Source organism: Leptosomus discolor, chromosome 1 (genome assembly GCF_034619465.1).
Source record: "Leptosomus discolor isolate bLepDis1 chromosome 1, bLepDis1.hap2, whole genome shotgun sequence".
Taxonomy (NCBI): Eukaryota; Metazoa; Chordata; class Aves; order Leptosomiformes; family Leptosomidae; genus Leptosomus; species Leptosomus discolor.
Window position 1 is genome coordinate 212,349,257 of NC_141391.1, and position 27,561 is coordinate 212,376,817.

The following is a 27,561-nucleotide window of genomic DNA, read 5'->3' on the forward strand; positions in this document are numbered from 1 at the left end:
TCAGGGTGAGTTAATTTGGTGTATGACCTCCAACCAGTTCTGTTTTACACAGAGGGGTCTTTGTGTTGGTAAACTACAGCTGCAACAACATGTCTGGTATTGTAGCTGCAGTTGTAGGTATTCACAATGGAGAATGGATGTCAGAGTTGTTTCTTGTGCAAAAGCAATTGAAGCCACTGCTAAGTTCACCGCTGACTTCAATGGGAATTGAGTCGCGTGCCTTCAGATTTGCGAGTGGATTCTTGATTTTTGGTATCCTTATGAACTCCTGAACTTTTCCTGTTACTTGTATTGTGATATTTGCCTTTTTTCTATGTTAGGCATGGAAAAACGTTGCTGGTGTCTGCTACAGTGGCTGCTGCAGTCAGTTTTCAGGAGCCTTGCATTTCATGGCTTCAATGCCGTAGTGTATTTGAGATGCAGTTCCAGAGGTGCTGCTTGGCAGGTCAACAGGTGCCAGTTTCTGTGCTGCTCTAGCTGTAATTTAAAGCTACTGTGGGCACCCTTACATCCCACTGCAGTCATTTTTGTGATGCGGCAGGGTAGATGGACCTTAGTCATTAGAGCGTGCTTCCTCCCTCATAATGTCTTTAGTCACCAGTGCAGAATTCACATAGTCAACTTCCAGGGATGAAATCTGGAAAGATTTATAATACATGAAGACTGCACAAATTAATGATGTACGTAGATACTCTGCCTCTTCACTGATGGTGTGATATTTGTTGCTTATATGCTAACTGATGTCTCTTAAGGCAGATTTCACCTGAGAGTGCCATCAAGGCTCTTTATGAGTCTTTACAGCAAATTCATTGCAAATGGTATCTTTATTTTCCTGAGAAATACAATCCTAGTAGGAGAAATACAGTTAGGATAAGCATATAAACTGTCTTTCCCTGAAAAGACAATTTTATTGCACTGTAGATTGCACCAAGTTGTGTGGTGTGGCTGACAAGCTGGAGGAAAGGGAAGCTATCCAGAGGGACCTGGACAGGCTGGAGAGGTGGGCCCATGCAAACCTGATGAGTTTCAACAAGGCCAAGTGCAGGGTCCTGCACCTGGGTCGGGGCAATCCCAAGCCCAAACACAGGCTGGGGATGAGTGGATTGAGAGCAGCCCTGGGGTGAAGAACTTGGGGGTGCTGGTGGATGAAAAGTTGAATATGAGCCAGCAATGTGCGCCCGCAGCCCAGAAAGCCAGTCGCACCCTGGGCTGCATCACAAGAAGTGTGGCCAGCAGGTTGAGGGAGGGGATTCTGCCCCTCTGCTCTGGTGAGACCCCACCTGTAGTGCTGTGTCCAGCTCTGGGACCTCCAGCACAAGAAAAACATGGACCTGCTTGAGTGGTTCCAGAAGAGGCCACAAAGATGCTCAAGGGGCTGGAGCAGCTCCCCTGTGAGGACAGGCTGAGAGAGTTGCTGGTGTTCAGCCTGGAGAAGAGAAGGCTCCGGGGAGACCTTACAGCGGCATTTGCAGTGTACATTAACAAACAGGCTGATGCACATTGAAAACTGAAAATCTGGGGGCAGTATCAAACCTGCTGTACTGTAGTTGAGATCTGCAATGTTTTGTAATCTTGTTTACATTGACATCTTAAAATAGGAAGTAGCTGAAAAATGTCTTTTGTGTTAGAAGGCTGCTGGACCTGGGGAACCTGACGGAAAATTAGGGCTTGTTTTCTCAACTACTGTAGGCCTTGATTACTATGGGTAGTTTATAAACTTCTCTTCCTCCTTGGCTGTGTCCCGTCTACAGCTTTCCTTGGCTCTACGAAGCTGCATTCAAAGTTCGGTTGATTGCTGTTAGGGCAGAAAAGATAAGTTTGATGGGCTGAAGCGCTCAAGCTGCCTGTGTAACTTGCCAACAAGGAGAAGATGGGAGAAAGCGAAGTCTAGAGGCTTCTAGAGAGTAGTTTTGGTCTAGGTCTGTGATTCTTCTGGTGTCCCAGTGTCCTTATCCCTGTGTCAAACTGGGAATTAGTAAACTTGGGGAACCTGAAGACACTTGCACTTCTATTGTCTTCCTGCCATACCAGTAGAACTGGGTGAACTGTTTAGATTTTCTTCTGAGAGCATACTGAGTAGCAGGTGGAAGGTGCCTTTTTATGTAATAGTGTAGAAATTGATAGTGATTGGAAATAGATAAAACACTTCCCTTCAGGTGAAATATCTCCTCTTAAGGCTAACCTTCATTTAAGTCCCACAATTGAAATAACTGTAAGCTTTGGTCGATTCTAATTGTTGCTGTAGTATTTGTGGTTTACAATAGTTAGGACCAGCTTTACTTAGCACTGTCTTAAATTTTTAATGACTGGTGCCTTAAGAACACAATTTAATTTGTTCTCTGTAGTACTTTTTTATTTTGCAATTCTGCAAATGAATATGGAATTCTAGTTGACTTTGGATATTAAAAGGAAATTGGTGTGGACAGGTTATTAAAATAGCTATTTAAAATTAAAAACAAAAAAGCTGAGTTAATGAATTTAGGGAACAAGAAAGTAAATTCAGTGAGAAGTACCAAAGCGTTATAATAATGAGACTTGTTTGAAATTAAAAAAGTCAAGTTTAGGAGGGGAGTTGGATATGAGAATAAAGTTTCCAGTAAACATGGTAAGCTGCGAAATAACCCTTTGGGAGCCGAAGGGGTCTGTCACTTGAGATGTTTAACAGCAGATCGTACAAAAGAAAATGCACCTATGAGGAGTTTTGTCAGAGGTACTGACTAAATCGTAACGAGTATATTTTCAGTAGGGTAGCTCATAAACTGTGTATGAGAGGCATGCATGAACTAGAAAGAGTTAAAAATCTTGTTATTGACTAAAATGTAGAAAATTTGGCCTTACCAATTACTGTTGTTGTGAGGCTGTAAGGAGGTGGTGGTCGCCATGGTTTATTTAAGCCATATGGTGTTGCAGGCAAACCAGTCTCAACTTGGGGAATTTTTTGCATAATTTAATTTATTGCCAAACAACACAACATTCTGATTGCTGTTGGATACTGGGGACACTTGAAAACATAAAACTTTAACAGGCACCTAAGGGAAACACCTCTCTCCCCTCCGCCTCCAAGACAAACTTCCGTTGTTTTTTGCCATGGGTTACCCTTAGCTCGCCCCTGTTCCTTTGGTGAGACAACAGGCAGTGCAAGGGGTTGAGGTGCTGCATGTCATGGCTTCTTTCTCCTGCTCCTGGTTTCTTACTTGTTTTTTGTCTACTGCTCCTTGTCTTACTCATTTTCTGCTTCCCCAGCGTGAGTCTCCTGTGGGCAGCAGTCCTCTCGGAGATGTCGCCCCCCCACACCCTGGCACGGCGTGCCTCCTTCTGAGAGCGCATCTCCAGCCATGTCCCCAACAACATCTCCTTCCATGTGTCTCTTCTGCTTCTCCCTGCATCTCCTCCATTTCTGCTGCCTCTAGCAGCTGCCATGCTTTTGAAAACACGTTTTTTAACAGAGGCCTTGTGGGTTCTTCCAACTGGCTGAACTGACCGCAGTTTTGGCACACGATGGCTTGGGTATAGCAGTTTCGGAGCTGGCTGGAGCAGCGCAGGGCAGGTCATGGCCCCCTCCCACACAAGTCTCTCCTGCAGCCCCTGGCAACTGAAACCCTGCCAGTTCTGCCCAGTACATGCAGTGATAACTGCCACCCTGGGAGTCAAGCACCAGAAACTCACGGGCACGAAGAAGGTAACTGAGGTGGTGGCCAAGGGAGCCAGTGTTTTCTGGACATGTTGGTACCAGAACACTATAAACAGGACTGCGGTTACTAGACTGTCTGTTGCCCAACACGACTGTGTGTTTGCTTCCTTCCGTGAGGTTAAGGGTGTATTTGGAGAGAGAGGCTTTCAGTGCACTGTTTTCCAAGGGAAAAAAGGCTGTTTCAGAGTCCAGAGGTCTCAAATGGCTCTGAGGACACAGATCGGTTCAGAGAGAGCTTCAGATGCTGACGCGCCCTCTCATAGCTGAGATCATGCTGCACATGTGCCACCTAGACGCAGCTGATAGCTGTTCATGCTTTCCAGTGCAGTATTTCCAACGCTGTTCTGTTAATCTTAATTTGCAAAGCAATACAGGAAAGGTGAAGTAGCGTTCGTTCATCTCAGTACAGTTTCATAGGGTATTAATTCCGTTAGCATTGTTCATTTTAATTAATATAGACTTGTTTCTATCGAGTACTGTTGGTCGTCCTCAGTGTCACCTGGTATACGTGGAGTAGTGCCTATTAACTTTACTCTTCACTTAAACAATGTTTGTCTAGGAGAAGACAAGAGTCTTGAGAGAACAGACCAGTGTATTTCTTACACGTGCACTGTGGTTACCTCTAATCCTAAAAATATGCTTAAAAAAAAAAAAAAGCAGCAACATCCCTATCCAGAAATCTTCAGGCATGGTCTTTATTCAGTACAATTTCTTTTCCAGTAAAAATCCCGCTAAACTCATGATTTCACATCATTGTGCAGGAATGCTGACCAGTAGGGCTGGTGTGAAAATTGCCATTAAGTGTTAAACAGAACACTTTTCTCCTCCAGGAAATCCAGCACCAGTGTTCATATATACAGTCTACCAGTGTTTTGATGAGACTGAATATTAATTTCTAGAAAATGCGTGCTTGAAACTGTATCTGCTGGATAGTTTATTTTGTACCTGTAGTTGTTTGAAGTCTAGCAGACCATCTCAGGGGACCACCGTGGTGCTCAGATAAGCCTTAGTCTGGAATATATGACTTTTTCCATCAAGTATTTTAGGAACGAGAGAAATGCCTCAGATCACTTTACAGATAGTTTCAGCTTTTCCTGGAAATCAAAAAGATGGAATGTGTTTGATATTAATAAAAATTAAAGTTTTATTATTTGGTGGGGGTTTTTTTCTTCCTTTTTTAAATTTTTCTTCTCTTCTTGGATATGTTGTGTCTTTCTGGTCAACATTGTGTCAAGATACCTTATTTTTTTTTTTTTTCCCCAGATTTAATCAAAAGTTCTCATTTTATGCTCAGAATACACACACACACGCACCAGAATGTTGCAATTGAAAAAGAAAAAACCAAATAGAAAAGAAAAATAAAACGCTTACCCCAGAAAACCAAACTCCAAACACTCTGCACCCCACAAACAAAGCAGTTTCTCTCTGTCTTATCTTGGAGCCTGGCTGAATTTTAAAGTAAATGTTCTTAATTTTTTCACTGTGGACTGTTCTTTCGTAGAACTTTACCTTGTAGATACTTCTATTTGCAGTTTTTCTAGCAGGAGTCATTGATAAGGGAATAACTTCAGGGAAAAAAAAAACGAAATAGGAATTTCTGAGTGTCTTGAAGCTCATAGCAGGCATTCCAGTAATGCCTTGGGGTCTGGGGTTTCCCCCTTCCCTCTCCTTGAACTCTTTAGTTGGTTTATTACTGTTTTGGTAATATTTGTATATTCTGGTTTGATTCTTTTATTTATCTGTCTCTGTACCTCACCCAGCTGTGAGGGAGACGTTCAGTTTTCTTTTACAAGAAAACTTAAGACCACAGTTCTGCTTTTCTAAGTAAGAAGAAAATAACATTTTTTTTTTTGGAATTGGGCGAAGGTACAGCTCAAGGTCAAATTTTACTGCTCCACATTGGGAAACACAGATTGTGGCTAATATAGTGTGGAAAGTGTTGTAATTGTTCATGTCTTAATAGATACAAAGTAGAAATAACAAGAAACTACTATTTATTTACTGCAACTTTCAAGAACATTTTGTTTCAATCATTCCTTGGTGAATGCCATGAACTGAACTGTCCTGTTAACTTCTGATAACGAGCTGTGAAAATCACAAGCTGCCATGACATCGTTAAAAAAATGCAGCAATTATGTTAAAGACTTTTGTTTCTCCAACCTGCACAATATGGATTGTTTTCAGGTCTTGTTATTATCAAGGTCTGTGTTAACTTCTGTTAATAATTATTATCTTATAGCAGTAGCCAATATTGTCAGGTTTTGTGGTCTGACGTGGGTGATTCAGCTTAAACGTGTTTTTCTTTTACCGCCTGTTCAATAAATAGAAACTGGGGATGTGTGTGCGTTGTGACGGATGCTCTCATGTTGATAAATAGCCAGGGATCAGTGTGGTGAGGTTGGGCAGATCGGAGGTTTATTCTGCAAGGTTGGTTTTGTTGTTTGTTTGGGTGGGTTTTTTTCCCTATGAAGGAAAAGGTGTACAATAAAATTCTACTAATGGTGGAAAGTACATATGTAAGGTGTGTGTCGTGTCCCCCCCGCCATTTTCATGAAGCTCTCTTAAAAAGTTGGGTTAGATTCTTGTAGTACTCTGACAGTAGCTCTGCGCTGATTTTGATGGAATTGTACTAATTTACAGCAGCTGAGAATCTGACTCACTCTTCTTTGTCCCTTGAGTCTATTAAAGCAGTGAACATGCTTCTAGAATAGTTTGCTAATGCTGGAGATTACTGCGTTGCCAGAGGCGCTTTTCAAATAGGAGAGTTCGTTATTCTTAATTTTCCTAAGATAGAGGCCTACCTGCTCTTCTCCATCAAACTTTGCTCTTTAAAAAAATGTATTGCATTATTAGCTCTGTACTGCATTTCTGCAGCATGCTGCAAAGAGGAGCAAGGGAAGCAAAGAAAGGGAGAGCTCAGTCAAGAAGAGAGACACTGCATTAAATGTCTCCAAATGAAGCTATTGTTTTGGGTTTTTTCACAGTATTCTTATTTTGCCTCTAACTTTTTGATAGGGAGCAATATGATAAACAACGAGGTATCTTCTCGTTCATTCTGTGTCTTGGTAATTTATATGCAGCCTTGCTGGGAAGTAGTTCTTGTCTCCAAAATATCCGTTGTGCGTTCCTTAATACCTTCTACATTGTGCCTGTCAAACCGCGCGCCCAAGAACAATAACTCTTACACAGCTAACTTTGCTCTTTTGAGTAGGTACACAGGCAAAGTCTCTCCAGATAAGAGATGTGAGGACTGGTCTGTAAGTGCTCTTGGCAGCAAAAGCAGTTATGCTGAGATGCCACAAGTTTCGGGTAATAGAAATTAAAGAAAGAAGCATGGTGGCTGTAATTTGATAATAATCAAAGAAGTATTAAAAAATAGGGATTTTGGTAGAATTTTCGTTTTAAATTTTTAGTGGAAAAGTCTGCACATCAAAGCTTAAGGAAAGAGCTCTAAGGTTACGAGGAGAGTTGCAAAGTTATTGTTCATAGTGACGCACAGCTGCTATGCTTAATTTTCTAGGCACAGTAATATTGCCAAGCATGTTAAGTGATAGGATGATGTGCTAAAAGGACAATGAAAAGTTTATTCTTAAGAGTTCAGTTATTTAAAATGTAAGTCTTACTGCATTTTATATATCGTGGTCATTCAGTAGGGATTTGCTGTCATTTTCCTCCCCTGTTTTCTTCTCAGCTTTGTGAGACAGGGTCAGACCTTACTTGTCAGGAGAGTGGCTTAACTCTTCCCTCCCTTGGGAAAAAAGCGTGCTAAGTTCAGCCTCTTTCAGCTGCCAAAGACAAATCTTTATCAAAAAAAAAAAAAAAAATCAGATGTTAGAGAAAAGATGTGTTTCTCTTAATTCTTATTTTTACTATAAATATATGAATACGCCTGATTTGGACTGTGGAGAATTTTTCACGTGGCATTATAAAGATTCACTGTGAAAACTCCACTGTAGTCTTGTGTTGTGTGCAAGGGATTCTGCCCTCTAATATGTGATACGCTTTCCTGGACCGATTCTGCTCTGAAATTCTCATTGCTAGTCAAGGTACTGAGGAACTGGTGTTAAAACAAAACAAAAACCCGAAACAACCACAAATTTTAGCTCTATTCAACGTTCTTTCCTTTTTCCCCCGATGTACACCGACAATATGATTTTTATTTAAGGAAAAGTTTTCTTGGGTTAGTAATTAAAATTCAGAATGCCTTTTTTTTTTAGGTCCACCTTCCTAGCATTAGACAAAACCATTGTTTTTCTTTGCATGCTTTCACAGGGAACTACTCCTAAAAGAATGTTTTAGTTGCATTTCTGTATGACAAAGCCTGGTTTGAAAACACAGCAGTGATGCATACATAATAAACATTAATGAAGAGGTCTTACAAATTTTACTATTTATCATTGTGGAACTCCTGATAAATTGAAGCGAATCTCTGCTTACTATGGAATTGTGAAGTGATGGGGCTAAGGTTTGGAGACAAACCAAGGTAAATAGGCAATTTTATTTAAACTCACTGACAGTGGAAGAGTACAGTGAACTTGCTGTAAATTTTACTTAGTTGTTACCCATCCTGACTGTTTGAGTTTACAGCTCTGCTTCCATGATGGACAATGAACTTTGATCTCTGCATTTGTCTGCAGTTCTGGTGGTGGTTGCATTGTGATCCTCTTCTTTACTTGGTGCATTTGAACTTATTTCTAAAAGCGTGAGAAGTGTATGGCAATTTGCCATAACTGCTTCCTTGAATCGATGTCTTATTTCTGACCACGTGCTATTGCAAAATGTTACTTTAGAATGTGTTTTGGTTGCTGTGAGGAACTCTTCAAAGCTTTTGCTGTTTGCTTTTCCTCACACTTGCTGTTCTAACAGGTCTTTTTTTGTCAGCCTGATGGCAAAAGTGATCGTGTATTTAAAAAGCTGTTTAATGAAAGTGATCTAAACCAGACCTGGCAGAAGGGTGAGGAGCCAGACTTTCTCTCCCAGATGATCACCTGTGAGCTTCACAATCATATAAGATCTTCCAGTATTTGCACACCACTTGTGTTCTTGGTAGTAGTATTTCACCAGGAGGAGGACAAATGGCCTTACTGCTGGCTTTGGCTAGGTCATTGTCCAAGACAGGCTTGTTTTAAACTTTGTAAAGGTAAGGAGGCTTTTTGAACCCAGAATCAACTGATTTGGTGCAAGGCTTGAAAAGACCAGTTTTGAACCTGTTTGAAGAGAAGCTGCCAACTACCTGTAATTCAAACACCAGCTGAAGAGCCAACCTCCTGGATTGGTCTTTATAGCCACAAAAGGAGGGCAGGAGGATCTCAGCTGTGTTTCTCAGCCATGTTTTTGTTGTCTAGCTGCTGTTGGCTTCCATTGGAAAATAAGCAGCTTTGCCCATGTGCTGTGTTCATGGGTGGAATCGTTTTTGAATATCTGTGTGCCTAGAAGTTACGAGTAAATTTTTCTGTGGTTTTGACTGCTATTTTCAGTTCCTTTATAAAATCACTTAAGATGTTTTTTTCTTTGATTGAGTTTTGTTCATCCTGATGAATTTTTTTTTTTTAAGAATAATTTGAAAGAGGTTTGGATTATTTTTTTCAAGTTTTTCCTCTTGTTGTCATGATGATCTAGTGTATGTTTCTTCTACCATGGTATGGATTTTTTTTGTCCTGAAAACTGTTGTCACAATTGTACTCATTTTTTTAGCTTATTCTTAAGGCTAGAGTTGAAATTAGAATTTTAAATCCATTTTTTCAGCAGAGTTAGTCCAGGCTGTCACTTCACCAGTCCTCTGCAGATACAGAAAGAAATGGAGTGAATGCAATCCCGCGGATTTGATTGCAAACACAAAAGTAAGCTGCAGGGTAATTCTGCCAACTAAGGACAAATAGTGTGATTTGTTAACAGCTGCTGCTACTTGTTTTGAGTAAAAGCTCACCCACTGTGTACTAAGAAATCATGAACTACTTCCTTTTATGAAAAGAGCTATTAGGTAGCAGAACTGAAAAAAATGATTGAATATGGTAATAGATGATTTAATTTATACAACATACATAAAGCGATACACTTTCCTTTTGGGTTACTGCTTAAGCCCTAAAATTTAAGGGCTTAACATAATCATTATTGCCACATGTATTTCCTGCCACGTTTAGCATTTACACAAGATTAAAGTAACTTGAACATAGGGAATGTTCAGAGTATGCTTCACTTGCACTGATTATTAAGAGTGCTGAAAGAGGTCTGGGGCAACCGTTTTCAGAAGTGCAAAGATGCTGCTGCTCTTGAACCCGGTGAGAGACCCACTAAAATCGAATTTCAGACTGCAGAAGATTATTTTGTACAAGGAGCAAGTGCAGGTACATAAAGCATTGAGCTTCAGCGGTGAACACATGTATTTTGCTGGAACACTACCATCTTAGTTAATTTATGTTGGAATATGCTTTGCATATAGCACATGAATTTTAATACAGATGAAGCTGCTGATATCTAAGTCCTGAATCTCTATTAATATATAGTGTGAAGTGATTTGTACAGTAGCTAACCTTCAAGCAGTACTTAAAAGCAGTCTCTGTGTGTGTGTGCATATATATATGTATATATACATGTGTGTATATATATATGTGTGTGTGTATATATATATATAAAATCATAGAATGCATTGGGTTGGAAGGGATCTCTAAAGGTCATCTAGTCCAACCCCTCTGCAATAAGCAGGGACATCTCTAACTAGGTCAGGTTGCTCAGAGCCCCATCAAGCCTGACCTTGAGTGTCTCTAGGGATGGGGCTTCTGCTACCTCTCTGGGCAACCTGTCCTACTGATCCACCACCCTCATATTAAAGAACTTTTTCGTAGTGTCCAACCTAAATCTACCCTTTTCTAGTGTAAAACCATTACCCCTTGTCCAATCACTACAAACCCTTGTGAACAGCTCTTCCCCTGCCGCCTTATAGGGCCCTTTCAGGTATTGGAAGGTCACTATAAGTTTCCCCCCCCTAGAGCCCTCTCTTCTCCAGGCTGAACAACCCCAACTCTCTCAGCCTGTCTTCATAGCAGAGGTGCTCCATCCCTCTGATCATTTTCATGGCCCTCCTCTGGACACACTCCAACAGGTCCACATCATTCTTGTGCTGGGGGGCTCCAGACCTGGACACAGCACTGCAGGTAAGGTCTCACCAGGGCAGAGTAGAGGGGCAGAATCTCCTCTCTTGATCTGCTGGCCACACTCTTGATGCAGCCCACATGCAATCGGCTTTCTGGGCTGCAGTTGCACATTGGTGGCTCATGTCCAGCTTTTCATCCACCAGTACCCCCAAGTCTTTTTCCACAGGGCTGCTCTCTAGCATGTCTTCTCCCAGCCTGTATTGATACTGGCAGTTGCCAGTATTGCCCCGGCCCAGGTGCAGGACCCTGAACTTGGCCTTGTTGAACTTCATGATGTTCACCTCGGCCCACCTCTCCAGCCTGTCCAGGTCCCTCTGGATGGCATCACATCCCTCTGGCATATTGACTGCACCACCCAGCTTGGTGTCATCAGCAAGCTTGCTGAGGGTACACTCAGTGCCACTGTCGATATCATTAATGAAGATATTAAACAACACCAGTCCCAGTACGGACACCCGAGGGACACGATTTGTCACCAGTCTCCATCTGGACATCGAGCCGTCGACCGCTACTTTCTGGATGCGACCTCCTGCCAGTTGTCCACTGAACGGTCCACGTGTTGAATCTCTCCAGCTTAGAGAGAAGGATGGTGTGGGGGACTGTGTCAAAAACCTTGCAGAAGTCCAGGTAGAGGACATCCATAGCTCTTCCCTTGTGCACTGCTGCAGTCAGTCCATTGTAGAAAGCCACTAGGGTGGCCAGGCAGGACTTGCCCCTAGTAAAGCCATGCTGACTGTCTTGGATCACCTCCCTGTCCTCCATGTGCCCTAGCAGAGCTTCTAGGAGGATCTGTTCCATGATCTTCCCAGGCACAGTGGTGAGGATGACAGGTCGGTAGTTCCCGGGGTCCTCCTTTCTACCCCTTTTAAGAATGGGGGCAATGTTTCCCTTTTTGCAGTCACTAGGGCCTTCATCTGACTGCCATGGCTTTTCAATATCATGTAGAGTGGCTTGGCAACTGCATCAGCCAATTCCCTCGGGATTCTGGGATGCAGCTCATCAGGTCCCATGGACTTGTGTATGTTCAGGTTCTTCAGATGATCATGAACCTTGTTCTCACGATGGGAGGGACTTTGTCTCCTCTGTGTGTGTATATATATGTATGTGTGCTTAAGGAAAAAATCCTAGGTGTTTTAGACATTTATATATCAAATGTAAATCAGGAGCAAGGCAAAGACTAATTCCTTTCCATTTGTATTTTAGCCTCTTGAGCATTTTAAGGTAGCTTTGACTGATTTTTATCTTTTTTTTTAAAAAAAAAAAAAACACTTGGAATGTATTTCTGAGAAGACTTTTTAACACCAGCGTTTGTTTATGTTCAATTAAAGTGACATCAGAAATGACTAGAAATGCTGCTGTGCTCTATTAAGCAGATTATAGATTTTCTCAAAGGGTTTCTTATTCCAAACTGGGAAAACTTTAAAAGTTTGCATATAGAACATGTCTTTTACTAACGACTCAAGAAAGCGTGTATTTTAGCATGTGGCAATGAAAATAGGGATATCTCTTTTGCTATGAATTTCTCCATTTTTTATATTTGCAATAAAAACTTCACAGTGCAGTTACCTTCTCCCAATCAGGAAAGTACTTTACTGAAAAGTCACCGCTTTGAGATTTAATTGAATTAGATAAATCTTTATTTTATCTTATCTCTGAGAGTGTGCATTACTTGACACTTTCTGGACAAGAAGCTACATGCTCATGCCACTGTGCTGTGCATATTGGCAGCAACATCCACAGAGTCCCCAAATAATAATTGTAACTAAAACCTAGTCACAAAATCACATGTGATCCAGTCTTTTGCCAACATTAAATTCTTTCTTGCAGCATATTTGCTGATAATTATATTGTGGACTATCACATTGGCTTATCTCGTATGTTAATTAATTGTTTTGGCCTGCTTATGAATTTTAACAAAACTTCTGAAAGCTGTTTCTTGATCTGCTGTAGTCACCACCCCCATACTGTGCAGAGGTTATTTGGTGAAAATTCAAAGTGGATGATTACAGTAGCAGAGCTCCAATTATTTTGATAGACACACACAATCAAAATTGTGAGTTATATAAATAAAATCTTTAACAGAAAGAAGTGATCCATAGAATTTTAAATTATCTGTGGAAAAATCCATTGTTTAGTTTAAAAACCAGCTTGCTTACTTTCTCCATAATATTTTCAGAAATCTTTTCCACATGTTGGCTTTGAAAATGACACTGTTGCCTTTAATTTCTGTTCCAAAGTTGGAAGATTAAAGCAATCATTCATAATCAGAATTCTTCTGAAAATTAACTTGTTTGGACTAAAGGATCTTAATTCAGCACTAAGTTGTGCTTTAGATTTGTTCTATAAAGAGTAGAGCCGTAGATCTAAAGAAAGGCATGACGTTGAAATACTGTTTTATTTCTAATAGTTAATGAGTTTTTTTCAGTTGACTTCAGGAAACCATTTGCTTTGTAGCCCATCTTGTGACATATTGCAGACATAAAAATAGTCATTATAAATAACAATGTTGTGTGCCCTGTGACGATATAATTAGCCTTATTTACCTTCCTGTCTATGAGATGATTGTGAAGCACTTTTCAGCTAACTTCAGAACAAAGATCAGTATGTATATTATATGTTATGAGGCAGTAAAAGCTACCTGGAAACAATATGTATACATAAAATAAGGTGTCATTCCATTGCAAAGCACTGTTGTAACTGTCCATAATACTGTGTATTGCTTTGACGGTTTTATTGCCATGTATTGGACACTGAAAGGGAGGCAGACCTGAGAGAACAACCAGTCAGTGTATTTATTGTTGTAGAATTGGTTTCCTGGTGTGAAAATACTAATTTTTTGTCTAGTAAAGCTATAGACTCCTACAATTCACTTCTGACAAATTACACAGACTAAAACCCGTTCATACTTGGGAAGATTTACTTTTTTCAAATACATCTGAGTACCAAAATGTTTTTGCCATTTGTTACTCAACAATCTGAGTTCTGTATTGTACAGCAAAACAACTCCATTTGTGCTAAAGCTTTTCTTTTTCAGATACCTGTCAACTGAATCCTTCCCTTCCTTCTCATATCTTACCTGTGCATGATCACTCTTCATAAATTTATTTCATTACACTTTTGCTTTTGAGTTTTATGCCTTACTGGATGAGGGGACGGAGTGCACCCTCAGCAAGCTTGCTGGTGACACAAAACTGGGAGGAGTGGCTGACACACCAGAAGGCTGTGCTGGCGTTTGGCGAGACCTGGACAGGCTCGAGAGCTGGGTAGGGAGGAACCTAATGAGGTTCAACAAGGGCAAGTCTAGGGTCCTGCACCTGGGGAGGAATAACCCCATGCACCAGTACAGGCTGGGGGTCAGCCTGCTTGGAGAGCAGCTCTGCAGAGAAGGACCTGCGAGTTGTGGTAGACAACAAGTTGGCCATGAGCCAGCAATGTGCCCTTGTGGCCAAGAAGGCCCATGGTATCCTGGGGTGCATTAAGAAGAGTGTGGCGAGCAGGTCGAGGGAGGTTCTCCTCTCCTTCCACTCTGCCTTGATGAGGCCATATCTGGAGTACTATGCCCAGTTCTGGGCCCCCCAGTTCAAGAGAGACAGGGAACTATGGGAGAGAGTCCGGTGGAGGTTTACTAAGATGATGAGGGGACTGGAGCATCTCTCTTAGGAGGAAAGGCTGAGAGACCTGGGGCTCTTTAGCCTGGAGAAGAGAAGGCTGAGAGGGGACCTTATCAATGCTCATAAATATCTACAGGGCAGGCGTCAAGAGGATGGGGCCAGGCTCTTCTCAGTGGTGCCCAGTGATAGGACAAGGGGGAATGGGCGCAAACTGGAACAGAGAAATTTCCACCTGAACACAAGGAAAAACTTCTTTCCTTTGAGGGTGACAGAGCACTGGAACAGGCTGCCCAGGGAGGTGGAATGTCCTTCTCTAGAGACATTCAAAACCCACCTGGACACGTTCCTGTGTGACCTGCTGTAGGTGAACCTGCTTTAGCAGGGGGTTGGACTAGATGATCTCCAGAGGTCCCTTCCAACTCCTACCATTCTGTGATTCTGATGTTTTTGTGGATATTTCACTCACAAATTCCTTGATCATAGAAGTTTCAAAACGATATAAATTACTGAATTTTTTTTTTTCAAGAATTCCCTCAAAATAATTTTCCTGGGTAGTAGCAAGTATGTTTTCCTCATGGATTTAAACAATTGTTGTTGCATCACAAATGAAAAACTGAATGCGCAGCTTCTGTTGCTTCGTGATTAAGTCGGAGACCACGAAGATAAGTGTTCTGCAAGAAACTTTTCCCACATTGTATTTAATATTTGTCGCCAAATAAGATTTCAAAATACTTTTCAGTTAAAATGTGCATGCAGTGATACAAGGTGATGCTAGTGCTTTGAGGAGAGCTTGAGAAAATAATGGAAAAATAGTTTGAGAACTTTTGCGTAGGGACTGTATCACAGGTTTTACAAGGATTTGCGTTTTTTAATAGTCATCTTATAGTCAGCTCAGTAATATAGGAATATTGAATTTAATTGACTTTTTTTTATAATAGCTTGCACATATCACAATTATCCTGCAACATATTTCAGGGTAAAGGACCCCGAAGTTCTTCAGAGTGCACTGGCTGATTCTCTGGAGTGAGAGAGACTGCCGCAAGTAGGGTTTTTAAGCAAGTGGTGTGTTTTGAAATAGAGGTAATGAGAAATTAAAATATAGCTTACAAAGAAATTTTTACTATAACACCTCTTCGGGCAAGTAAGCTTTGTGGTAAAAATTTTTGGTCTGTTGTGGTCAATTTTTGCCACTTCTCCAATGAAAAATTGAGTGTCAGGGTTTATGGAACTGCGAAGAATTGAATTGATCCTCTGGAATTTACAGTTCTGGGGTTATGAACACATCAAGTCTGCTGATTATTGCACTGACATCTTCCATCCTCAACTGAAGCTGCAAATGACAGAGGACCCTTTACATTGCTTAAATTTATTTAAGCCAAACTAGAAGCAGAAAAATTGCTGTGATTTGAGCCAGCAGGGAACATATTTGGGATTTAAATACAAATGTAGGAAAAGAATAAATCTGATGAGTGACTAGTATGAGAAGGTCTTTCCTTCCGTTTATATTGAACAAATATATCAAAGTGCTGTTTAAAAAAGGCTGATTTAAACAGCAGCAGTGGGTAGGTGACTGTAAGCTTGTTAATTCTGAGACTTTTCAGTTTATTTAAACTACCACTGTTAGTCGAGGGGGCTAATTACAACACATAGCTTAATGGTCAAAAGCATAGATCTGCATGTATAATGTTCTGAACTGTCAGATATTTATGCATTTGAGATTAATATTTCTTTTAAGTTATCTTGAAAAATTCATGAAAACCAGTGTCAGCCATCATGGTGGATTTAAAGATGTAAAACCCATTCATCACTTACAATAAAAAAAAGTATTTTGAGTCATGTCCTTGTTCCTCAAAATGAAATCCTCTTTCTTTGAACTTATGGGCCTTATAAAAACCTCACCAGAAGCTGGTAATAGTCCAGGCTGAAAGAGAGGAAGAAGACTTCGGGCTGGTGCTGCAGATTGCCACCACTCAGGACCATGAATAGAGGTCCGGAGTTCTAGTCAAACCTTGGAGTCTAGTATTTCCAGTGAAGTATCTCTGAGAAGCCTTCTAGTAGGAAACTCTGCACACCTTCCTATGGACCCTGCTCCTTGTTGGAGTTAGGATTTGGTCCCGGTGTTTTGCAGCTCCCAAATCTGTAGACAACATCTCCAGACCTTTCTCTTAATGCTGTAACACCAGAGCTGCTTGGCAGTGACAACCAGAGCCCTTGAGCTGCTGTTCAGTAGCCATGTGGGCTGCCCAGCTTGCAGGTGGGAGGCTGTAGTCTTCATGCCCGGGGCAAAAGCACGTACCAGATGTAGTGATTCTTGATTCCTGTCTGATTAAACGGGTGAATTTACCTAGTTTGTATCTTTCTTTATTGTGGACAATAGAGTGTTAAGATTTTGTTTCTGCTAAGTGGGACCTTATTTACATGAGTTCAGTTAAAAGCTGTCTCTGACTCCTCTTTTGGATATCAAGGATTGTATGGTTCTAAGCTAATTATGTTAATCAGTTCTGTTCTTCTCTGTATCCCCTAAATGACTATTACTTGAGCTATTAAATGAAAGCAGTCTTCTTAGGGCAGGATGTGGCTATATTATGTTAATATTGTTTACTGCTTCACATTATTACTTGATGAAGTATGCAGATTAAAAAAACATAGAAAAATACAAGTTTAAATAGGCTGGGGATGGTGGGAGAAGATTCAACGTTAAAAGAAATAATGAAGGTATAACAATATTATATTGGCTAGGCTGGGGAAGGAAGGGGAAGATTCATCATTATAAAGAAAAAAAAGAAGGTATAATAAAATTACATTGATTAAGGGACATAAATTGATTTTGTATCTGATCCCACTTAATCCTTTTTAGAAAAAAGAATAGACCTATACGGTGCTTCTGTGTAGAAAACACATACACTAAATGGAAATGTATGTATTTAAATTATCTTTAGGGGCTTGGAGGAGTTTGTTTGCCCACTATGCCTTTCCGTCAGTCCTTGCAGGATGAGCTTGAATATTATGTATGAGTACATGGGCATAGTTAGTGCAAACTAGTTAATTGAGAGGAAGATCTCCAGGAACTCCCGTGTTCGAGTCCAATGAATTAGTGAGCAGCCCGGGGCAATTCACTCAGCTTCTGCGCTGCTTTACTGGTGCTCAGCTGCCAGCAGCATCTTGGGGAATAAAACCGTGGGGCTGGCTTAATGTGCTCCTGTGGAATTTCAGTGCTTAACGTGGATAGGTATGTGGTATTAGTGCATAGCTGTGCAGCTGGAGAAATAAGGAGGAATGTGGTCATAAATTTGCTGCTGGATTAATTTAATGAGGGAGTATGGCGTCTGCTTCCCAGGACAAAAGGGCCTTCTTTCACTGCTCAGTGAATTGAGCCGTGCCTTTTGTTTGTACGTTGGTGGTAACCTGCAAAATTAGCAGAGAGCGATTCCTTAATAAATCGTTGAGATTCAGTCTTACTTTGTGGTAAGAGTTGATTAATCTTTCGTGTGATTAGCTTCCATGCCAGATTAGCACATGGGAAGATAAGCTGTCAAGCGGTACCAGTTAAGCAGAGGAGTTGCTGTGCCCGGTGTGAGTCCACAGGGATGTGGAGCTGTCAGATGGGGGGTTTGCACGCTGCTGGCAGCACTGGAGGAAAAAGACTTTAATGTGTCTGCAGGCAGCTGCTGGCATGATCTTGTAGGGCCAGGAAGAATGCGGTTGCCGTGGGCTCAGCTTGGTGTGTGAGACTGATGCTTCTGGTGGAGCCTGCAACTGTCACTAAAAACCTGAAAATTTTAAGTGGCGTTTGAAAGGCTTAGCAGTCTTTGTACTTCAAAAAAAAAACAATGACCCCCTCCAAGCAGGTTATTAAATTGAATTTTTTCTTTCCCCTCTGATTGTTTTTTCACTTCTGTTCAAATAAGCTTAATTTCTAGGTGATATTTGGCACACAAAGGGCCTACTTTCAGTTTGTTAATTTAGTTATATGGGAATGTGCACAGTACTATAATTTTATAGCATTTATGACCTTAGGTAGCGCTGAATAGAGGCTCTTTCTAGCGTGTTAGACAGAGGTGAATCAGATTTTTTTTTTTTTAGTTTTTATATTGGTCATCAAGAAAACTTTCAGATACTCGGAAAGTGCTTCTAAATAAATGGCTTTGCTTTTTGCAGTGCTGTTCAAAAACATCACTCTTGCTTTTTAAATTAGTTCCTAGGCTACGTACTGGAAACTTCGACTTGTGTGTGTGGTCTCTGAAAAGGTGTTGACTGGAGCAAGCTTTTCCATTAGATGAAGTAATTCAAATGTATTTCTTTATTCAAATACAACTTCTGAATCTGAAACCAAATCTTTTAAATTAAAGAAGTGAGATCAAATATAATTTAAAAAGTGTGTAGATGTGGCACTTTGGAACGTGGTTTAGTGGCCGCAGTGGTGGTGGGTTGGCAGTTGGACTTGATAATCTTAGAGGTCTTTTCCAACCTAATGATTCTATGGTACTATAATTCAAGCATTTTGCATCAGACTGTTCTTACATTGGCTGCCACAGCAACTACTTTTGTAGCCTTTCCCCAGTGTTCTCTTCATCCTTGCACAGATATGAAACAGGTCTAAACTACTGGATTTTAATGTCCTCGCTATAGAAAGCTATAATGGTGTGAGTAGGAATTTTTTCATAATACCAAGACACAGTAGGAAATTTTTTTTTTAAAAAAGGATTTCACGTAGTGCCTGCTTTTTAGTCCCTTTTAAACAGGGTTTTGTTGGGTGTATTATTTGATTTGTAGAGTAGAAAAGGAGAGCCTTGCTACTTACAGATGAGCTGCTATGTTTTCATAGAATCATTTAGGTTGGAAGAGACCTTTAAGATCATCAGGTCCAACTGTTAACTGAACACTGTCAAGTCCACCACTAAACCATGTCCTGAAGTGCTACATCTACACATCTTTTAAATGCCCCCAGAGATGGTGACTCAACCACGTTCCTGGGCAGCCTGGTCCAGTGTTTGACAATCCTGAAGAAATTTTTCCTAATGTCCAATCTAAACCTCCCCTGGTGCAACTTGAGGACATTTCCTCTCATCCTATTGCTTGCAGCTTGGGAGAAGAGACCGACCCCCGTGTCGCTACAACCTCCTTTCCAGTAGTTGCAGAGAGCAATAAGGTCTCCCCTCAGCCTCCTCTTCTCCAGCCCAAACACCCCCAGTTCCCTCAGCCGCTCCTCACCAGACCTGTTCTCCAGACCCTTCACCAGCTTCATTGCCCTTCTCTGGACACGCTCCAGCACCTTTTCAGAAGCTGCAGATGATGCAGCAAAGGCAGGCAGCTCCTTTGGCGTCAAAGTGGTCCAGTTACTTTCGATGAGAAAAAAACAAGTTTATTTGATAAGAAAAATAGAAGTTGGAGCCCTCAGAATGAAATGAAAATAATAGTAAGTCTGAAAATGTATCTGTTCAAAGACTGCGTTTCAAGTTTTCATTTCACAACCTGCCTGAGTTAGGCTAAGAAGTGAAAGTTTGGGGTTTTAATATTAATTAGATACCTAGTAATAAAACTGATTTTTGTTGATATTTTTTCTACCATATCCTCCCTGTTACTCAGAGCGAGTTTTGTAGAGTTTTGAGAAAATGGAAGTTAACTCAGTAGGTCAAGCAAAGTCTCAGTGCCTTTCACAGAGCACAGTAGTAAAGGAGGGAACACTTTTATAGGCGTATTTCATTTAACAATAGTACGGTCTAATAAACAAAACAAAAAATTCACTTAGGTTTCAGTTCAGTAGTAGAGGACAGGGTGCTTTTACTAAAGAAAAGGTAAGCTTTCTGTTAAGTCCTTGTCTTTTGAAGCTATGCAGCTACTTTGATTTAGAAGGTTTACAACTGAAATAATTCTAGTTCTGTACTTGAAATATTTTACTGTGTTTAAAAAATAAATTCCAAGGGTTCCTGTATGTCGTTGTCTTAGTTCTCTAAAGTTCAGAATTCTTGTTTACTCATTACTCCATATTGCTACTGTAAATGATTACTTGTAAGAACCTGTACAGAAGTGATTTTGTGCCAAGATTAACCAAGTGTAATATAACTTTGTCTTTGCTTTCAGTCCAGAGGAGCTTCCTGTCCATGATGCAGCGATAGAAAAGGTAAGTCCAGTGTCTTCCAGTTTTTTGACTAGGAAGTAAAACATTTACAGATTTACAACTTTTAAAATATGAATCATTGCAATATGAGAAGATGAGGCATTTTTAGTGATTTGCAGTCCCAAAGAAACATGTTCTAAGTCCCATAAGGATGTTGAGGCCATGTTAACGCGCCCACAGATTTCCTTGGGGCCCACGCAGTCTTACATTTACAAGACATGAGTTTTCCTCACCCAGTACATGACCTAGTAAAGAAAATAGAGCTACTTAAGAGATCACACGCCCTGAAAGAGCGAGAGCTATTGTGTCTGTGTCATGGGCTGTCATCAGCTGCGCTAGGTGGGTGGATTGACCAAGTGAGGTGGTGGCTTTGATGCGGAGGTGTACGTTGCCATCCCCTGAGGAGTGCGTGTTTTTCTAGTTCGGTAAATGGTGACAAATACCCTGACTGCCACTGAAACGTGACGACCTCCCTTGCGATGTCGACGAGCCAGCTGTATCCTGGGAATGCAAGACTTGTCAGCAGCTGGTGCCAGCCCTAGTCTAAAAATCCTTCTGCTGCTGGAGGGTACTGGAGGAGAAGTTTGGGAATGCTGAAAGCTTTTGTTAAAACCATCAGGAACTGAATTTCTGCTTGTTTGGGCCTGGTTACTATTGGTATTTCCCCTTGGTCTGTAAGGCCCATTGTTTGTTATCTCCAAGACCAGATCAAATCCTTCTTGTTTGTCCATATTGATTGTCTGTATCATCAGAAAACTCAAAATATTTAAAGCTGTAAGTTTAAAGTTAGCTGTCTTGGCTGCACAAATGACTAGAGTGCATGGAAAAGGGATGGAATGACTTGTTCAAAGGCAGCTCAGCTCCCTGAGTCTGAAGAGCAGCAGCGCTTCTGAAAATGAATTATTTTGAGCTTCAGTATAGGGCTAGTAAGAAATGCTTCTCGTAAAAGAAAGGAACTTCTGAGTCCCTTTTGTTGTGTGTTTGGTTCATGTGTGTTTCTGCGTATGCAGCCTGAAATAGTTGCATTTTCCTGCCATGTTTCATTACATTTAATAACATAGTGAGTGTATATATAATTTCATTTCCATCAGTAGGACACAGCAGGGTGGTGAGTCTATGAGCATAAATATTAGACAGCTTGCAATTATTGGTATGTGTGTTTTGAAGCTCTGATTCACTATGGCTTTGTAGTTAGCCTTAAATTATTGGGGGAAAATAGTGTCTCAGTTCTCTGTCCCATATTGTATTCCTGCTGTCTCAGACAAAATGTCAGCAGAGAAACTGTATTTATTGAATCAGTGTTAAATTGCAAATCTAGTGTCTTTTATAATCGTACAGTAATGCTCCCGTATTAGATTCCTGGTTGTACTCCTGATGGTATCCTGACCTCTGCTGGTTTGAGGTTTATCTGTCAGTGGTGGTTGAATCTTTACAATTTTCAAGATACCATCCATAGGATAATTAATGTATTGTGTTAATGTAGGCTAAGACTAAAAGCTTGCTGTGCAATATCTTTTGAAGTCATTTACTTGGTAGAACTATTTGTGCTTTCCTTTTGTCTTACATGTGAATTCTAAAAAGTACTCTTAAGTCCTGTTTTCATTTTGTTTGCAACTTATGTAGAGGGTTGTGTATCCTTGTGAATTTTTAATCTCTGTTCTTCATATACATTCTAGTGTAAAGCTTAAGCTGGGTTTTCTCTCTGGGTATGTGTATTTACGTGCATAATACTTCTAGAATAGGCGTTATTACTGTGAATGCAGAGTAATTTTGATGCTTCATTGCCTTGCTGGGCATTTGATGACTTAAATGCATCAAATCATTGTCCTACATTATAAACTATTTAACCTTCAGTTGAATCACCCAGTTGAATTATCTGAGGTAAAACTAGGGGAGGAAGGGTCGTCTAGAGGAGAAAAGTAGACAAAGAACTGACCTCAGGAAATCTGGAGTCTATGTCTGACTCTTGGTTTTTGAAGTGCTATGAAATGTTTTGTAAGTAATTTTCAGTTGGTTTGGTTTTGTCTTGGGTTTACTTGGTTATAAATTCTCCAGGGAACCCTTCAGCGAGTTCTGATTTTGTCTGAGGCTTCTGCGAAAGCGTAGCTTTAAGCCTCAGCTCTAGCACACTTGCTCTCTAGGAAGGTAGAGTGCTGCACACAAGATGGATACTTGCCAACTTAACTTCATGCTTTTTTGCTTTCAGTAGTGTATTATTTACTGACATGAGAGTAAGAAACCTTCTGTGCTTCAGTTAGGTATTCTGTTATTCCCAATGGCAAAAATGCTTCAAAGTGTAAAATGTACTCAGAAGAGAGATAAAAGGATTTTTTTTTTTTTGGTGACAACTACATGGAACTTGCCTGAAAGAGCAACAGCAGCATCCCTCTACTCTGCAATGAGCTGCGTCAGATCTGTCCATGTTTTCAATGTTGCAACTTTTAGACATGAAAGTGAACATAATTCAAACTGGGAAAAAATAGCTAAAAGTTTCCAACAACTGAACACAGAGATAATTGCTATTTTGACTACAGTAGCATCACTTGAGAACTGGGATAAATTGACACAGAAGACATAAAAGCTTGAACAAACATACAGTTGAAGTGAGCTTCTGGCTCAAAAGACCAAAAATGTTGCAAGTAGATCAAACATACAAACAAAAAGACTGTGGGAGCAGATAGGGTTTTATTTTTCTTACCAATTATCTGAACAACCTGTTGAGGGCAGAGACCTTTTCTGACTTGATAGCAATGTTGTTCCTGCAATCTAAACTATGCCTAGGGAACATCTGCTTTAAGAGATGTTAAAAATGCTGATTTCTTAAAGGGGTTCTGAGTGGAGGAGAATCAGAAACAGTGTGAAACAGTTTCCCAGAAACCTGTGAAATCTGGGAAGTGGTAGTTTTTCTACAGTTCCCCTCTAACCTAATTCTTAAAAAAAGTTTTTTAAATAATTCAAAAAATAAAATTTAGAAAAAAAAAGTCAAGTGGTTGAGGTATTACCAAATACAGCATGGAACCTGAACAAGAATGTGGGCAGCTGATTGCAACATGACTAGTTAGATAAGTTAAGGTTGAAAGAATAGAGGCACTTCTTTCCCCATAACTTTCTTATACTTATGTCAGGCTTATGTCAGTTGGATTAAAATAAAAATAACTTAAAAAAAACCCCAAACCAACTTATTTCGAGGACACTTAATGAACTAAGTCTGGTTGGGGTGGACCTGAACAGTCATCAAGTTGTACTTCTGCAAGTGCAAGACTTTGGGCTCCTGGATTAAAGAAGTCCTTTGTGCATTTTGTTGTGTTGATAGCCAAGAAAGAATGCCCAAATTCTGATGAATAAAAGCTAGAAGTAAAATTGGAATTCTATTGAGACAATAAGTAATAATTTTCTTTTATATTTCCCCCCAACATTTCAGATGCAAGTTGACTTAATGAATACTTAATGAAAGTATTAATAAGTTTTCAGTATCCTGCAGAGCTTTGAAATTAAACTCTTACATTGTTACCAGATTGTATCACTAACCACATGAAGCAGAATATCCTTCCTGTCTTTATTAAGCCCTGGATTTGAAATTGGAGGTAGAGGGGCTGTCCTTTCCAAAAAAAAATTTGAATTATTTATATTCATCTTTAAAAGAGAAAGCAGTAGCCACACACATACGTTTTTCTGCTCTAGCTTTTCCAATGTTGATCCTCAGCTCCAAAGCAGTATGAAAGAGGTGAAATAGTGTCATTAAAAAATTAAAAAAAATACAGTTAATAGTTGACTTTGTAGTGTAATCGGAGACACCTCACCACTTTACAGCATGTAAAACTGGGCTGTAAGAATATGTACTAAAAATCTTGTTATTATTGGAGCTAACAAAATAGAGATCTTTTTGGCTGTGAAGATACCAAAGTGCCTTGAAATTCCAGGGCATAAAATAGCCAATTCCAAGTGTTTGTTTGGTTCTCAAATTCAAGAAGTTGATGGTAACCTTAGCAAGGTTTTCATAGGCAGAATGGCACTCTTTTAAGTTAGTAGGGTTGTCCCATGCTTTTAAAGCCATATAATATAACATGTGGAATTCACGTATTTATTATGCGACATGTTTTACTGCTTAATCTTACTATTTATTTTGAGAAGATAGGGTTTGTTTTGTTTTGAATTCTCATTTTATCACCTTGTTACTGAAATATTCTTGCCAGTAATATAATTTAAGCAAGCAGATCTTCAGAAGAAATCCTTGGTGTTAAGTTACAGGACCATTTAGGTAAAAATGTACCAAGCCAAGGATGAGAATTATAGCAAGGCTTTCTAGCTCTTAATGTCCAGAATTAGAACACTTCTGCTACTGCACTGTCGCTCTTGCATGCACTTATTTTTGTTTGTGAACTTTGTGCCTTTTTAACTTTGTACCTTTTAAGAAGGGATGGTTTTTGTGTTCTCTCACAAACAGTAGCTAATTATGTTTAGGGCAAGTCTGGGTAAGGAAGATCGTAACTTTAGAGTCAACTAACTTTTAAGAAGCTTGCACCAGAAATGATTTGCCTGAAAATTTACTGAATATAAAAGCAAACTGAAGTTTTTTGTACTTGCCAAAAATGTGTAGAGAAGAAACTTTTATAAATCTTGTATTTAAACTTCTCTTACAAAATAGAATTCTTTACATCGTGCTGAAAATAAGGATTTCTGCTCAGGTTTTGGATATTTTAAGTGAAGTGATGTTACTCTATGTTTCTGTTCTTAGATAATGGGATAAAAAGTTGATGATGCTCTGTTAAACTTTGTCTCGATATTTTTAGAAAACCAAATAATTTAAAATATTCATTTTGAAAAGATTAAAAAATTCTAATTTCTTTTCAGCAAAAGCATCTTGAAATTGAAAGAACGACAAAATGGCTGAAGATGCTGAAAAGCTGGGAAAAATACAAGAATAGTGAAAAGGTAAAGTTATGCATGCTTTTTTTTCGTTAGCTGTCACTTCTGAATGGTTGTATCACCTTAAATTAGATTGTCTCTGTTTATGAGATCTGAAAAAAAAGAAAAACCAACCGAAACACCTGCACACTGAAAGAAAAAGGCTTTTTATTATTCCCAAATGCATGAACCCAATAATAACCGAACAAAACTGGCGGTCAAATGCAAGGAATGTCGAAGGGCAATATTGCGTAGGCTCTCCAGCACATTCATAGGAATAGTTGTGTGCTGCGCTGCTCTGCGCTTGCGCTGTGGGGTTGGAACTGGGATCACACAGCATAGTGTGTTCGTGTCCGCAAAATAATTTGCGGAGTGGATGAAGCGTCAGACCTGCTTGTCTTCTCATGCACAGAGCTCGAAGTTGCATTTGATTTAGTCTTTGAGAATGCAAAGGAGGAAAAAAAAGAAAAATCATGATAAGCTTGAAAAGAGGGGACACCTTTAAATGGGTATAGCTGCATTCTTCAGGAATCATAAATCCCCTTTCAAAGGTTATGAATTTTAACTTTACCTTTTTCATTCCTTTGCATGCTGTATATTTTACTCATTAATATTTAGACTTAAAGTTACTCTTTTGAGTTACTTGTGGTGTCTTATTAAGATGTACGAGTTTTTTATTATTAATCTTCTAAGGTTTCAATTCCACCTCCCCTCTTTTTTTTTGCAGCCTGGGTTTACCGAAGGGCCTAGGATAGCTTACAGTCATGGATCAGTGAAATCCTCTCCGAGGAAACTGATTAGTCATAACATGAGGTGTATAGTTTGATGTTTAAATTATCACACTTGCCAGCAGATATCATAGAATATCCCAAGATACCTGGTTGCTTTGTTAAAAGGAGAGTTGCACTGAGTAAGTTAGAAGGTAAAAAGTGTAGGAAGCCATTCAGTGCCCTGTCCCCCTTGGGATAAGTCTGTTTTTTCTGGGAGTAATATGCGATGCAGCATTCATAGTCTTAAAGAGAAGTGAAGTTTTTTGATGATATGAATGGGATCTACTTTTGAATAGAATACTTTATACCTTGATGGGCTTTTTTTATTTTGGAATAAGTATGGAAGAACTGAAATCTGCTGGCAGCTACTTAACAGTGCCCAGCAGTGCTACAACATTTCTTACCAAAACAAAAAAAAAGAAAGAGTAAAATACTTTTTCATGTGAAGCTGCAAGTGAATTTTAAGGAAGTGAATTGCCTATTAATAATCTTTAAATTGCTTTTGGGATTTTTAGTTACAGAATTATTTACTCGCGCAACAAATAATGGTCTGGGGGTAATGACAGAGAGTGGGTTACGTTAGGTATGTTGTTAAGTGCTAAGTGCTTTTACTTGCTTTAAAAGCTAGGTAGGGATTTTCATGTGAATAGTTTATTTGCTAGAACTGTAGCCTTGGTCATCTTAAAATTATGGAAGAATTTCAGCTGGGAAAAAACTTGCTGGAGAGGCTATTCCCAGCACTGTGTTCTGGGAAGGTTTTCATAACTGTCCTTGTGGCCGTTTGGTGGATAATGTACAGAATATGAGGTTCCCAAATTCAGATTCCCTGTTCTTCTCAACAGGGCTTAAAACTTGCATTTTCCATTGGAGATTCTGCTGGTATTTTCTGATACAGCTGACCCACCTGTATTTTCCTGAGGACTAGAGAACAGCTGTTACGCATCCCAGGTTACTGCCTGGGTGGCTGGCCTGCAGCTTTAGCTTACTCCCTTGCTAGCCTTTCGTTTTAGTGAATTATTCTGTGCAAAGTGGAAAACTTTAAAGGCAGAGGTTGAGACCAGAATACTTGTTAGCCTGATGAGCAGGGAACTGAGATAATAGAATTCAGGTAGAGGGAGAAGTTTACTGCGCACGTCCCCTACTCATTGTGTCTGCTTACTACCTTTGGGTTTGAGACTAGCAGCTATGTCTTGCACTTGGATTTTGTTAAAAATACCAAAGCTAGTGGTTGATGTTTTTCAGAGTATTACTTAGGAAGGTAGAAAATTCATTTTCTTAAAATACGAAGTGAATGCATGAAAAAGTACTAATTTGT

At 39.8% G+C, this 27,561-nt stretch overlaps 1 protein-coding gene across 1 annotated transcript in view; it reads left to right on the plus strand.

Annotated features, from left to right (window-relative positions):
• The window catches only part of USP6NL (USP6 N-terminal like), a 109,589-nt gene that overhangs the window by 36,960 nt on the left and 45,068 nt on the right, over positions 1–27,561 (plus strand). Inside the window, exons 4-5 of the mRNA XM_086474781.1 lie at positions 20,535–20,574; positions 25,423–25,503. Coding sequence (XP_086330907.1) covers positions 20,535–20,574; positions 25,423–25,503 — 121 coding nt within the window. The remainder of the gene's footprint in view (positions 1–20,534; positions 20,575–25,422; positions 25,504–27,561) is intronic.